This window comes from Fundulus heteroclitus, chromosome 16 (genome assembly GCF_011125445.2).
Source record: "Fundulus heteroclitus isolate FHET01 chromosome 16, MU-UCD_Fhet_4.1, whole genome shotgun sequence".
NCBI lineage: Eukaryota > Metazoa > Chordata > Actinopteri > Cyprinodontiformes > Fundulidae > Fundulus > Fundulus heteroclitus.
This window is the reverse complement of record NC_046376.1, coordinates 26,381,163-26,396,562: the sequence shown is the minus strand read 5'-3', so window position 1 is coordinate 26,396,562 and position 15,400 is coordinate 26,381,163. Positions and strand designations below refer to the sequence as shown.

The window sequence follows — 15,400 nt, the reverse complement described above, 5'->3', positions numbered from 1 at the left end:
TTCTTCCTGCTGGATTGTCAGCAACTGTTGTAATTTATCATGGATATTGGTCATGTTGTTAGACACATCAGGAATAAAAGTGCAGCATTGTTCCCCAAATATGTGACAAACACCTCCTTTCTCAGCTAGTAGGTAATCTAGAGCCAGTCTGTTTTGCAAGGTCATTGTTCTGATAGCCTGTGGTTCCTTTGTCAGAGAGTAGAAACCTTTTTCATTTAAAGCAGTGAATTTTTCTAACTCAACAGACAAGTCATTGATTCTATGTGCTGCATTAGTAACACCATAATGAGAAAATAAAATCCCCAAGATCACTTTTGCTGTTTAAGCCTTGCCTTCTGTTCCAGTAACGAGTAAATTGAATCATACATAGTAATGGCAGGTAGTAAATGAGCTAAAAAGTACACTCCAGACCAATCAGCAGGCAGATGCAAATATGATCTAATTCCACACATCCAAACCATGTTCTTAAGACATGAAAATACATCTCTGCTGGGAAAATTTTAAGTTACCTGTACCATGCAGTTTACTTCCATCTGGCAAAGCTGTAAGATTAAGGGTTAAAACATAGCGTGCTGGAAATGAAGATCCTGGAATTGTATAAGGGTCAGTCCTAACCACACATGACTTGGAGGAGTGACTTCTATGGGTCATTGCACTTGAAGCAGGTATGATTACTTTACAATCTACTGTCCTTCCCTGAAAATCAGGTGCGGATTCTTGCTGCACTAAACAGATGTCTACTACCTCGAAACCTGTAAAGAGTTTCTGTTATGGCACAAGTTAAATTAGTCACATCAGAAAACTTATGTATCCTTTCGGTCTTATGGTGTAATTTTTTTACCCACTAAAAATGGTCTCCACCAACCTGTTAGATTGATGACTAGGGAAAAAGGTTGCTAGAATATAGGCAGTGTCAACAGAAACAGGTAACAACAATGGTTGGTTGTCAAGAGCATGTAGAATCAAAGATAAGCATAACAACTGTCATTTCTCGTTTTCCGTACAGTCTGATGTATTAGTTGTCACTAGATGTTATGAGCATGATCATGAAAGTCACTGAAGTGATGGGTCTCTCTTTGAGTCAGCTGATGGGTATGATTGGTGTGATTACTTAGTTTAGTCACAAATTGTTCGTATTGTACCTTTTCTTCAGTGAGCACAGGAGTGATAAAAATGAGTGTGATGCCAATCACCAGTTCTAAAAACTTCAGTCTTCCGTACCGCTGCATGTTGATCTTGGCTGTGGAGTAGATTGTCCTTTCTTTTGGTACTCAGTACTTTTTTTTTTTTTTTTTTTTTCAAACAGAAACGAAAAACTAAATAAAATTCCTGCTGCCTCTCCAGAGTGGCTCTGCGCTTCACGCTGCCCTGTTACCGGCCTGGCACAGGTGGGCGGTCGTTGGAACCCTTTGTAGGCAGAGGGTTCGGATCCGGATGCTGCTCAGGTGGTGTTCCTTGGAACACTTTGCACTGTGTGGCATGGATCCAGGTGTTCCTTCCTTGGACCTTCATGGCAGTGTGGGTCACCAGCAGGATCTGAAACGGACCAGTCCAACGCTTGTCTCTCCAGTGGCTCCTTCTGGTGTCTCGGATCAGCACCCACTGTCCTGGCTGGAACTGGTGCAGGATTTTATCAGCCACTGGGGTTAATGCAGCTCTCACGGCCTGATGGGAAAGAGAAAAAGAACGTGACAGAACCTTACAATATTCTAACATTGAATATTTAAAATGAGCAGTTATTAATGTGGATAAGTTAGTATTGGGTCCTCCTCCCCTGTGCTCGCAAAAAGAATTTCAAAGGACTTAGATTAGCTCTGGATCTATTTCTTATCCGCATGTACAAGAGAACAAGGGGGAGAGCTTTTCGCCAAGATAAATATGTTTCTTCACAACATTTAGCCAGTTTGCTTTTTATGGTGAACCTTTTTTTTTTCTACAGCTACTCCTGATTTGGATGATAAGCACAATATGTTTTTAATTAAGGTGGAGTGGTGGCCTAGTGGTTAGGGCAGTGCATCTGCACCCAGAGAAGGATGCAAGTACCCGGTTCGATACCCACAGCCTGCACTCTGGGTCCCTGAGCAAGACCCCCAACCCCAGCCTGCTCCCCAGGTGCCGCACAGCAGCAGCCCACCGCTCCCCAAGGGGATGGGTTAAGATGCAGAAGTGAATTTATCCACTGTGAGATCAATAATGTTCAATTATTATTATTATTATTATTATTATTAATTAGAAACTCAGAAGTTTGCTGATTTCCTGCAGAGATTTGGTTACTAAATATGTCCCATTATCACTGGAAATTAACTCCTGGACCCCCCAGCATGGAAAAGATCTCCATTAATAAGGCTTTAGCGACGGCACTGCTGTCTGCGTGTTTCATTGCAAAAGCTTCAACATACATGGAAAACATGTCCACGACCACTAGACAATATTTATTTCATTCAACAGGTGTCAGCTTAATCAAATCCATTATCAGATGTGGGAATGGAAATTGTAGAGGCGTATGTGCAGTTTGTGGCTGTGCAGGAACCCTAGACGGGTTGTAAGAAGCACAGATCAAATACTTTTTGCAGTAATTTTTCAGCTACCACTGAAAACCCATTTGTGTACCAATATTTTTTTAACCATATCCAGCATCGCCTCTCTGGACGCGTGATCCAATTCATGTGTCCATACCACAGTTTTTCCTTCCACCAACTTACAAGCCTCAGTTAAAGCGATGAGTTGAGCTGTTTGAGCAGAATAGGAGTGCTGTAAAGGACCTGAGCGTAAAACACCTGAGTCAGAACACACAGCAAACCCATCTCAGTTCAAACCTGGAGCAGAACGGGAGGAGGAGCCGTCAACATATAATACGAAGTCGGTGTTAGACAAAGGGGATGTATTGTAAGTCAGGACGAGGGGTACAAACGACATTTAAGACAGCTGCGCAGTCATGACTTTACTCATCCTCCTCTGTAGGCAGAAGTGTGGCTGTGTTTAAAATACTGCATCGTTATACAGTGATGTTAGGCATGTCCAATAAAATTTAGGAAAGTTTAAGCCACCTTGCTGCTGATAAATAAGAAGTCTTTTGTTCCAGGAGGATGATAGAAACAGGATGTGGAACAAAAACTGTCAGAGAGTTGTAGCCAACAATGTCACGTGACGCTAACACTGCTTTCTCAGCTGTAGCAATAGCGCGCAAACAACCAGGTAAACCAGCTGCAACAGCGTCAAGTTTACTGGAATAATAGGCCACAGCTCGCAATTTGTCACCATGAGATTGCAACAAAACAGATGACATGAAACCAGATTTTTTATCCATCATTTAAATAAATGGTTTGTCAGAGTTTGGCAAAGCCAGCACCGGTGCAGAGGACAAGGTTGCTTTCAGAGCAGAGAAAGCCAGTTCTGCCTCAGACGTCCATGTGATTCTACCAGCAGCTGCTAGTCCCCGTCCGTGTATTAAAGCAGCCAACAGAGATTCAAGCTTGGAGTAGTTTGAAATGTGAGCTCTGCAGTGATCTGTCATACCCAGAAATGACATCATTTGTTTCTTTGTGATTTGTTTTAGGATTTTTAGAGCCACTTTGATCCGCTGAGGTGACTACTTTTTGCTTTTATGTGAAAGAACATGGCCAAAAGATGTGACTTCCTCCTGCACAAACTGCATTTAGATTTTGAGACTTTATCGCCTTTTTTAAAGAGATGTTAAAGCTATTTCAACATGTCTGTCCTGCATTGATTAGCTGATTTGGTACAGATTAACAAATCATCAATGTATTAAATGAGAAAGTTTCCACAAGTCAAAGTCAGGTCCGTCAGACACAAGAGAAATACTATGTAAGTCATCTGAATCATTATGTCACTGTCAGGTGTCACAGCATTTACTGCTGAGACAAAATGTTAAGGCACAGGAGCAGCTGGAAGCTTCCATTCGTATGCATACAAAGATTTATCTAGGGCCCAAAGTACTGCAGTAAAGTCAGAGTCCTGAGTGTGAACCGTCAGTCCGTCAGAGGTTAAAATGATAATGTCCAAACTACACATCAAAGCTCTATCCATAAGATTTAAAGGACACAGACGAGACACCAAAAAAAAATAAAAAAAAAAATTGCTTCAGCTTCACTCCCTGCAGAGTGAAACACTTTAAAAGAAACAGAAAAACTTTTCCTAACTGAAGCTGAGACAGAATAAACATAACAGCCACTGAGCTTTGACTGTTCCTTGATACATTTAGCAGATAAGAGTGAGTTGCACCCGAGTCAACAACAAAATAAATTTCTTCACCTATTACTAGCGTAGAAAACATTTTTGAAGGCATTTTTTTTTTTTTTTTTAAAGGACAGGGGTTTTTGTATGGAGATACGTGCCTGTTGTAACAGCTGTGGCACAATCTAAGTGTGTGATGGCCTCTGTGAGCAAACTATGTGGATCAGTTGAAGCAGGTACCATTTCAGCATTCAAACACAGGTGTAGCGGTGTGTGTGTGTGTGTGAAGCCTCACGCCCCTTGGCAGGTCCCTTCTCAACGAGGTTGGCCTCCGGATCCAGGGTCCGATCCCCCACCTGTCAGTTACCGGCACCAGGCTGCTGCGGTCCCTGCGGGCAGTCGTTCTTCCAATGTCCCAATTGTCCACAGTTGCGACATGCATCAGAACGAGACCACTGTCCACAACTACAGCCTCTGCCCTTGTGTGCATGGCCACATCCACGATGGTTAGATCTTCCTCGTTGAGATCCATCAGAAAACAGGATTAGGGCAATCTTGTGCAGATCAGTGTCTCTTCTTTGACTCCAGTCTCCAGACAAAGTTCACTTTCTGCAGCCACCTTTCTCCTTCCTCTCTGGGATTAGGGAGGAGGGCATCGCTGGCCTGGATGTCAGCTGCAGTCCCCGGTCTAAACATGGGGTTCATTCGCTCCCGTCACCTCCAGCATGGGGAATTGATGAATCTGTCCTTGGTTTACTCGCTGTTTCCCATTTCTCTGGCATGTGAAAAACAGAGAGGTGCGAATAAAGTCCAGTTCTGGCTTTGAGATGACTCTTGTGTCTGCTCTGCCTTGGGAGTGACTGGGTCTGATGAGGGAGGGATCCTCCCGTAGTTTTCCACCCGCTGCTTCGTCAGAGCCGCCTTGCTTGCTGAGCTCGCCTCGCTCCCCAGCCTTGCCTCGGTCCGCATACTGTTGAACAGGTTGATGTCTTCTCGGAGGGGGACAGGAGTCCAGATCCGGGTCAGCCACCTGGAGGGCCTGCAGCTCCATCTGCAATGGAGCATATGGAAAGGAGGGTGAAGCACCACATGTCTATATGTAATTTTAAACAAGGGGTCATCAGCAGCACAACCAGTATTGTCACGTCTGTTACCATGTCACCAGAAAAATATTTTCCCCTGCCCTCTGTTTCAGTTCAGAATTTAGTTTTAGCATTCATTGCAACACTTTATTCATTTTTTTCCGCAGATCTAAATCCCTGTTTTTTTTTATATATATATATATAGATATATATTATTTTTACTTTTTACCTAGTCTCTCTCCATCAACTGTTTAACCTTATTTGACTGATTTATAACTTATAAACTGACCTATAAACCTATTATACTTATAAACTTATAATAACTTATTATAACTTATCTTACCAAATGAAAGCACATTCAACACAATCATCTCCACTTTTCCCCCCATAATTTTATGTATTGGAGAGTCTGGAGGAGGGGGAGACACCCCCGAGGCCTTTGAGGTTCCGGAACCCATTTTTTACCACAGGCGGCACGTCTGCCCGTCCTGGCTTTCTCCTTTATGAGGTGTAGAAATGCTAAGACCACCCGCAAAACCCTTTGTCTTGCTTGGTCCTATTGTTACCAATAGACCGGGTCCTATTGTTGCCAATAGACCAGCCCTGTTCTCCAGACAGGGTCAGGCCCTCGCGCTGATGTTCCCACTCCACCAACTCTGCAAAATTAAATTAAACAAGTATTAGGAGATGATGGTTAATGTACAATAAAATGGTTTAGAGTAGTGTCTCACTCAGAAATCATAACAGAATTTTCTTTGATTCGGATCCGATCAGCCAGGAGCTGCAGGCAGGTTCCAGGACTCCCCTTTTTTTTTTATGTAGGTGGACTGAAGAAAGGTCTTCAGGCTGGCCAAGCATCCTTATCCCTCACCATGCAGTCCTCCTGGCATGTCGGATCCTGCCGACAACGCCAAATTGTTATGGATATTAATAATTATCAATTAAGTGAGCACACCACTCATGAAAACAAATGATGCATCGTTTGTAAGTTATTTTAATTCAAAGGCATGAGCGTTTGAATGTCTCTGTCCCCCAACGCAGTCAGGAAACAGAGCAATGAGAAAAAGAACACACTAACTTTTATACATTCTGGGTTAACAAAGAAAGTGGGAGTTATCGTCAGAGGAGTGCAGCCACTGGTACGATCCAGTTCCTATCTAACTCAACTCCTCTCTGTGTCCTTGGATGTGGAAACACAATAGTGAATCTGTGAGCATTATAGCTTCTTTCACACGGGAAATATGCAGGTGCATCCAGACAAGATATGATCAGAGTTACATACATCAATAAAATTTTCACAACAGATCCACCAGAAGGAGCTGGAGTTTTGCTGATTGATGGATGGATGGATGGATGGATGGATGGATGGATGGATGGATGGATGGATGGATGGATGGATGGATGGATGGATGGATGGATGGATGGATGGATGGATGGATGGATGGATGGATGGATGGATGGATGGATGGATGGAGGGATGATGGAGGATGCAAAAACCATGACGTCAAATGGCATAGCTTCCACTCTTCTTTGTATAGTTAACACACAAACCAACAGTGAAATGAGAACGAAAGCAATAACAACTTGGTACTTCCTTGAGCTTTCCACTAATTCATCTAAATGTTTCTAGTAGCTGCTAATCAGTCTTGAACATCAGCTTCAGGGAATTTCAGTCATTTCCTGTTTCCAGATCAGCTTCATCCCTGGGGCGTTGGTTCCGAAGGATTGGCAGCCAGGATCATCAAATCGTTTCCTTGCTTTTGAAATAAAGCAGGGCTAACGACCCACTGGCTGAAAACAGTGATTCAAACATCAGCTGGAGAGTCCTAGCTGATGTCGGAGGGTTTTTATTCTTGCAACCAAACCGAGCTGCACCCGATCACTACCTGAGTAAACTCTCTGTATAGTGTAAAGAGCGCAGAACGATAATAAACTTAGTCTCTTCAATAACCGAGTTGAGTCCAAGCTTTATGCTAGGTGAGACAACACCATTAATTTAAAGCAGTTGATGGACAAATAGAAAATACTAATATCATTTTGTGATTTTTTTTTTTTAATATTTGCTTTTACCTATTCAACAATAGGTAAAACCCTAGGAGCCAGAACTGGCTCCTAAGTTGTGGAATGAACTGCCACTGGTGGTTAGGCAGGCTCCATCTCTTGATGTTCTTAAAACTCATCTCAAAACACACTTTTTTTTATCTTTGGCTTTTAACTCAGAGTGAGTTTTTTTTATCTGTGTTTCAATTGTTTTTGTTGCTTTGTTTTCTTTCTTTTTTGTTGTTTACATTATACTGTATTTTATATATATATTTATTTCATATATATATATTTTTTTCATGTATATTTTTTTGTGCAGCACTTTGGTCAGCTTCTATGTTGTTTTTAAAGTGCTCTTGAAATAAAACGGTATGGTATGGTAATAAACTAAACATGCAATATCTTAATCAAACAAAATGGTCTGTTTTTTGTAGAAATGGGATCTATAAATCCCCGTGGATCTACAGAGCCAACATTGTTCCTTCAGCTGCAGCCTGTCAGTCTGCTCTGCTGTTATTAAGAAAGTTTAGTTATATTTAATGCCATACAGAGTTAAAATGTGATATGTCTTTTTATACAACTGTAAAATAGCAGGCTAAAGCTAATTTATTAGCTATACTAATAAACCGAACTAAAATGCAAAAAAGGGCTTTTTTTTCTTTTCTTTGTTAACAAAGTGGTTTAAAGTATTGGGACCATTTTTCTCCTCAACTAACCATTGGCTTGTCCTTGAATGTGTGCAACACATAAAAGATATCCTAAATTTCTCATTTATCATTAAAATTGAAATTTGGTTAAAAGAAATTACACTGTACCATTATAAAAAGAGGAAGCCCCGGAAGGCCTTTTTGTTTATATTTCATATTCAGCCTAATTTTGTGTTTAGAGCTTTTCTGATGTGGATGCTGGTTTGATGAGCTCACTCAGCATCTTGAATCATTCACTGCACTTGAACTTCCCTGTCCTCCCCCCTTTGCAGGCTGGCCTAACAGTGCGTGCGGTCCAGAAGTATCTTCTGGGTACAGACATGACCCTGTTCACCACCGAGCACATGGATGGCGGCGCGCCCACCCAGCCGTACCCGTCCAACTCGCCGGGAGCCGTCCCGCCCGAAACCACAGAAGCCTACCAGAGCCCGCCGTTCACCGAAAACAACACGGCCCCCACGTACCAGGTTCCCATTTACTAGGACAGACAGATGTGATGGCGGAAGAGGTGCAGATGAGAGAAATGTGCTTTTCTGTGATTTCTGTTTCAAGTGAAGCTGTTTACGAGTTGATCACGGTTTTCAATGGCTGTTAAAAAAAAACACAGAATCGCCCCGGCCTCTGCTTCTTTGTTTCCTCCTCTTGTTTCCCGACCCTCCTCAACATTCCAGCCTGATCTGCCTTTTTTCCTAGAGCTGCAGAAACCTGCAGATTTTCCTCCTGCATCCGTGCAGACAAAGCAAAACTAGAGGAGGAAAAAATGGAAGGAGGGGACTTTGAAGCGTTCAAACACCATTTTGTTCTGAATGCGTTCCACCAAAACAAAACAAATTACAGTAAGAAATTACAGTAAGCAGCTCAGGGGGGCTCTTTTACAGCACCACGATCCTTTCATGCTTTCAGGTGTCCCGTTTTCTTGCCAAACGCTGGGAAAACCCTTGTTTTCTTTTCTTCTTTTGTTTTTGTTTAGTCATGATGATAACTCCTGTGTTCCCAACTGGTGATTGTCTGCATTGGATCTGTATGTTTCCAGATGTAGAGATCAACTAAGTGCCATATTGTGCTGCGTGTTTCAGAAAGTGACTTAGCTGAGTTAGGTTTCCACATGCTGTATAACTACAACCACAATGTTTTGTGACCGAGTGCAATATCTCGCATTACGTACTGTAGGTAGGTACGCACTGTACCGTACTGGAGGTAGGGAGGTTATAGTCAGAGTAGGTCAACTCTAGGCTCTGTCTCAAAATCATGCTAAACCTTTCCCCTGTAAAGTTTCTAACACACAGAAGTTGCCCAAAACAGATGAGCAGCTCTCCTTCAATTACAATGCAAATCGGATGTAGTGTTATTGAAATTGAAGGGATTATTTACCTTTTTTTTAGGTCTTTGAGAGTTTTTAAAGACCGAAATATTGTCATGTTGGAGAATATCCCTTTTCCATCCTGGTGGATGAATGGTGCGAATTTATTTAATTCACGTACACCGTTCAGTTTGATTACAAGTATAATCTAATTCATGAATACAAACTTTTACTTTTCTGCACAGCCGAGTCAAGGCGGAATGAGGCCCTGGGCCGAATTTCATTTGGGGCCCCCCTCAGGTTTTTTTTCTCCCGTCACTTTTGCATTCCGTGCTTATTGTGCTGATAAGTAGAAAACTAATGATAAATTAAATTGACTTTGTGACATATTGTGCTTTGCTTGACTGATGACCATCACATTAGTCATTTCTAATTATTTGTCAAAGACATTTCTGATAAAGTGCACATTTTAAAGATCTTCATCAAGTTAATGTTAAATTTCCATCATAATTCTATATTTATTTTTGCCCTTGAATTGATTTTACTCGTTCGCTCTACAACCGCTACAGGAAAGAGAACCGATAAGTGCTGGATAGAGAAAATTGTACACATCTGATATTTCCAGTGGTCCTCCAAAGTGTACACACCCCCATACAAATGCTGGATTTTTCTAATGGTAAAATGAGTCATATATATATATATATATATATATATATATATATATAAATTCAAGTAAACAACCTACTTAAACTGTATGTTGGAGGAAGAAAGAAATTCAAAAACAGCCATGACTTGGTTAGGTTAGTCTTTATGAATTGCCACCTGCCATCAGTTGTATATTACAGATTAACTAGAAATAATCTTCAACTGTCCTTGAGGGATTTTACTGACATTTTGCTCATTTGCGTCCTTTATTTAAAACCATGGTGACAGAAAGGGTCTGATTTTCCAAAGGTATCAGTCAGTGGAAGGATTAGATTGACAAAATCATGCAACGAAGGGTTTTGTTCTATATGTGACCACAATTTCTTGTGTCCAGGGTTCCATTTCTTCAGATTGAACTGTCTTCTTTTTTTTTTGTCAGATTGAATGAAATGAAGGACATTCCCAAACACCAGTCAGTTTTGGCCCAAAAGCATCAGTTGTCTCAGTGGCTTTCCTCTTTCTTGTGTTTTCACAATAAAAAAAAAAGTTTCTGAATGGCCTAGTTAAAGTCCAGAACTAAATCTGACACAAAAAAACTGTTAAGTTACCTGAAGAGGACTGTGGACAAAAGATGTCATCACAATCTGATAGACGTAGAGGATTTTAACATTGTAGAGGAGAGAAATAATGACAAGCCAAGATATGGGACGCTAATAGACTCGTAGTAAAGAAGACTGAATGCCCAACAAGAATGTAAAAGCAAAGAATTAATAAGCATCTGAACTTATGCACCAAGATTTTTACAGATTTTTGATTTCATACTACTTTTTCATTCTAACTGATTTTCTTGTGGAATCAAGCTGAATTTCACGGGATATTCGGTTCATTATATCTGCAAATTTCTGTTAAATGACTCAACGTAGTCTCTTTTTTTTTTTTTACATCACAAAAACCTTGCCTTTTTACGGGGTGTGCACACTTTTGAGTGCATCAGAATGTACACGAGCTGCGTTACCTGAGACAGCACGAGTGTACGATGGGGTGAGTGGGGGAGTTTCTGGAGCAGTTAGGTCCGTTTATCTTTCCATTTTTAAAAGCTGCCAAACTGCCGTGTGTTGTTATTGCTGTGTTGGTGTTCATAGCATTTTTATTAGGGGGACTAGAATACAGATGAGCTTTCATTAAGATCAGGTTGCTAGAGTATTTATTTAAGTCTCAAATCTAAAGTTGACGGCTGATTTATTGATTCTCCAACCCTGCCTTTTTTGCGATGGGGTGGGGCGATTGCACGAGTGCGCCCACGTGCAGCAGCTGAACGTGTCAACGCAGAGATCCCCATGCAAGAGGAGAACAGATGTGTGGAGTTGTTGCCCCGTAAACATTTTTTCCCCACATGTATTTGTGAACTGTATCCAAGCCAAAGGGTCACTGTGGCAAGTTGGGCCTTAAACACACACTTTTGGTTGCCATCAACACGCTTGTGCCATAGCTATAACCGTATTCTCTGGATATCTTCCCACTCTTCTTCTCAGAAGCGGCGATGTTAACGTTGAGTTTTGTATAGTCACCAAACTTTCAGTTCAAGCTGTCCTGAGTTTCGATGGTAGCCTGTTTTATTTCTGTATTTATTTCCAGAGGAAGTCAAAGTTTGTCCACGTAGCTTTGGTTTAGAGGAAAGGTGAAAAGATGTGGAGGTAGCCCTCCATTATTCTGTTTACTTTCTGCTCCAGCACCCTCGGCAAAACCGCCCAAAACACTATGCAGACGGCTCGTCAACGTAGATGACTGCAAATTTCAGCAAAACACTCCCATCTTCTCAGTCTGATGTAAAACTAGCAGCTGCTGCCAGTTTACACTGGGTTCAGGTCATGAAAGTCCCCGATCGTCCCGACCAATGCTTTAGTTTTTCTCTTTTTCGCATGAGAGTGACGGTTTGTATCAGATGGCAGGAACTTAGATATAACAAGCGGGGCAAGGTTCTCAAACATACATCAAAACTGGTCTCGGATCCGGACAACTAAGCAGTTTTAGAAATCATCAGAATAATGCATGAATCTTTTGTATATAACCCATTAAATATATAACAAATATGTCATTTTTAAGTTAACTCCAGAATGTTTTGCAGAGATGTGACAGCAGGAAGCAGAGAAGGATTAGAAATGTGCTCCAACACACCAAAAAGCAAGAATTCACTAAATGTTTTTTCTCATCACAGTGATCCTGGTGATCACTTATATATGTGTAGATATATTATATATATAAATAAATGTGTAAATGTGTAAAACAGTTTCAGAATGCTAATACTTCTGCAACAGAGAAATTCAACAGGGGATCCCTAAATCCAACAGCTTGAGCTGCAGGACACATCCGGAACGTGTCGGCACGTTCTTATCCCTGGTCCAGCCCAAAAAGACCAAAATAAATAGATAAATAAATGAATGAAACATAGAAATTAAGAAATGAGCTTGTACAGGTCAATGGTTTAGTTGTAAAAACGTCCTATTGTGTAAGGGAATCTTAATTGAAGCCTCACATAAAGTTTGGTTTGTGTTTTTAATTTGAAGGAGATTGAAATAATTTGAAAAAGCATATATTTATATATGTATTGTTTTTTTTTTCTTTTTTTTTTCCACATTTGGCTGTTTGAATAATGAGTGGGATCACCTAAGGGTTTTGTTTAGCTTCGAGGTCTGTGCATGTTCAGGTAATTGGGTAACTTTTTGCTTTTATTTAAATGAAAATGTCTTTAAATATACAAAATTAAAAAATATAATGATAATAAAAAAAAGTCTAAAACCACCTGTGAAGATGAAACAAAGAGATGTCCTCATTCATTTTGTGAGCATCACATAAAAGACGTGATGCTTCTCTTCTGGGCCCTCTGGTTTTCATTCCCCTACAAACCAATATGGACAAAAAAAGCCAAATAGAATAAACGCATTTCTAAAAATTAGCTGAGTATTAATAGGAATTGGTAATAATTTTAATTTTATGTCACGGGGGGCGGGGTTGTTAGTGGAAACTGAGGCGAAAAAGCAAGCAGTTTTTATTTCTCTTTGCCTAAGTTTTATGTACTTTTTTTTCCAAATGTCTGCTTATCTGTATTGGAAAAGAAAGGAAAAAACAGAGTTTCAGCTTATTTTCAATTTTTTATATCGCTGTTTGTTTTTGATTGCTAAATCTTGAGGAAAAATCCAATTACCAAAACATGCAGGGAATAAATAAGCGTCCATCGTGGACTTAAAGAACTACACCTTGTTTATGCTGCACATTCCTCCACCTGAAGAGGATGTTGGCAGGTTTGAAGCGACTCGGCACAAGTTCATGAATTTCGACTTGAGTTTGAACTAATTACACTTTAAATGTGACATAAAAATGTTTTACACGTGCTGCATGCATCTTTGTAACTCTCAAAAGTAATCTATAAATGACATGTGGCTGGAAATGGCAGCACTTTGGAAAGATAATAAAGTAACAGTGTAGTCCTTTAAGTCCTCATATAAAAGTTGCCAATGTTTTTGTGTGCGTTTTTGGGTGGGTCTTGTCAGATCAGGACTTTTTATCAATCTCAGTGCTTCAGTCTCCTATCCAGTCAGTGTTGTAGATGAATATTATTAATAATGATATAAAACAAGCATTCTCTGTGTGTCGTGCTCTGGCCTCTGTACACTACTGTGGTATTGGTTGATTGTATAAAAAGAAACTACCAAAAAACAAAAAAAACAAAAAAAGTATGTTCATGAAGTAAATGGAGCTCTTGTGTGATGGCGTCCAGGGTCCGGTTTGTCCTGTGCTACTGAAAATAAGAAAATATTATCATGAATAAGAGTTATTTATTACCTAGGCTGCACTCCTTTTTTGCAAATACTTTGTGGAAAAGTGGTGACGGGGCCCAGGTTGATGTTTTACGCCATCGTTCTGTCCTTTTAGTGATGCTCAAGTGATGAAAAAGGCTGTTAGATGTAGTTAAGCTGGCGCTGTCAGCGGTACCAGAACAATACGTTGCATGGATGTTAAAGATACACCCAACCCTATAGCCCCTCCCTGTTAAGAAAATAAAAAGGATTCTCATCGATTGAAGAAGCAAACATTGTTTTGTTTTTTTTTTTTTTGTAGTGTGCCATCCCTTTAACGTTTAGTTTTTTTTTTCTTTCTAAGCTGTTTCTTCCTGTTCTGAAGCTGTATGGCCTCTTCAGTGTAAACTCGCTGTGTACAGAGATGTGTGTCACCGTCTGTTACTTGGACTGCAGTCTGACCATCACGCCAATAAAAGACAAAATCGGTTTTGGACTGTCTGTCTCTGTCATTATTTCGAAGGTGGCCTCTTGGCGTGTACGCAACAGAGACCCGACGATTAGTCAAGTTACAACTAAAACACAAATGATTGCATAAAAAAAGGACGTGGTTAGGAGAATTTTCTTGTAAATAAAAATCTGAAAAGTGCGGCGTGACTCACAGCCACCCACCTGAGCCGTGGATCTCTGAAGCTCCTCCAGAGTTGCCACGGGCCTCTTGGCTGCATTAATAATGCTCCATGTCTGAGCTTCAGCATGGTGTGTGAAGGTTTGAAGCGCAGAGTTTTCCACCTCACATTGAGGTTTGCATGTAGGAGGAAGAGGAGAATGGGCAAAAATGGCATCCATAGAAGAGTTTAAAAAGGCGAAAACCACAACATAAAGACACAGCTGATTGTGCCAAAGCCCATCTTGTTGACCTCCGAGACTTCTGGGAAAATATTGTGTGGTTTGACAAGATGAAAGTTGAGATTTTATTTGGAAGAAAACCCCTATTAGCTTTAGCTGCCACTTTATACATCCCGTAGAAGATAATGCTGTGTATTTTTCCAATGTTATCAAGGCATTTGTTGTTTGTACCTGATGGTTTTGGTTGGTTTTGCTATTATTTTTATATATACATGCGCGTGTGAGGACATTATCTTGCACTCCCTTTTTCCCCTGCTCTGCTTTTGTCCCCTTTTCTCCCTTTTAGCATTTTGTCTCATCTTTCTTTCTCTTTTACCCGTTTCTGTGTCCATTAAACTTGAAATTATCCCAGAATAATATAGTTTTCTTGCATATATGTCAAGCAGAGCACTATGGCATAAGCAGGAATGCTCCACTTGTGAAAGTAAATATGTTGGGCTCTCTTTGGAATTAAGACAGAATTATTCCAAATTAACAAGTAGAAGAAATTTGGAAAAGGGCAGATAATGCTCATTTCACTCTGTACCCATTATTGTGTCCCTCCCATGTTTTTTTTTTTTCTAAGTTTGTATTTAATAACTTTAGAGCGTCATAGGAAAAAAAGATACTTATTGACCAAACTCTGCAACCTGAAGATGAGCCGTCATCATTCAGCAGGATAATAAACATACGTGAGGTTTGTGAGGTACAGAAATCAGCCGTCTCCTCATAAAAGAGCGGCGTTTTTTT

At 40.5% G+C, this 15,400-nt stretch overlaps 1 protein-coding gene across 1 annotated transcript in view; it reads left to right on the top strand.

The window, feature by feature from the left end:
• syngr3a (synaptogyrin 3a) overlaps positions 1-14,258 on the top strand; it is a 21,796-nt gene extending 7,538 nt beyond the window's left edge. Inside the window, exon 4 of the mRNA XM_012873079.3 lies at positions 8,296-14,258. Within this exon, the coding sequence (XP_012728533.1) occupies positions 8,296-8,505 (210 nt within the window). The 3' untranslated portion in view covers positions 8,506-14,258. The remainder of the gene's footprint in view (positions 1-8,295) is intronic.
• The last annotated feature ends 1,142 nt before the right edge of the window (positions 14,259-15,400 follow it).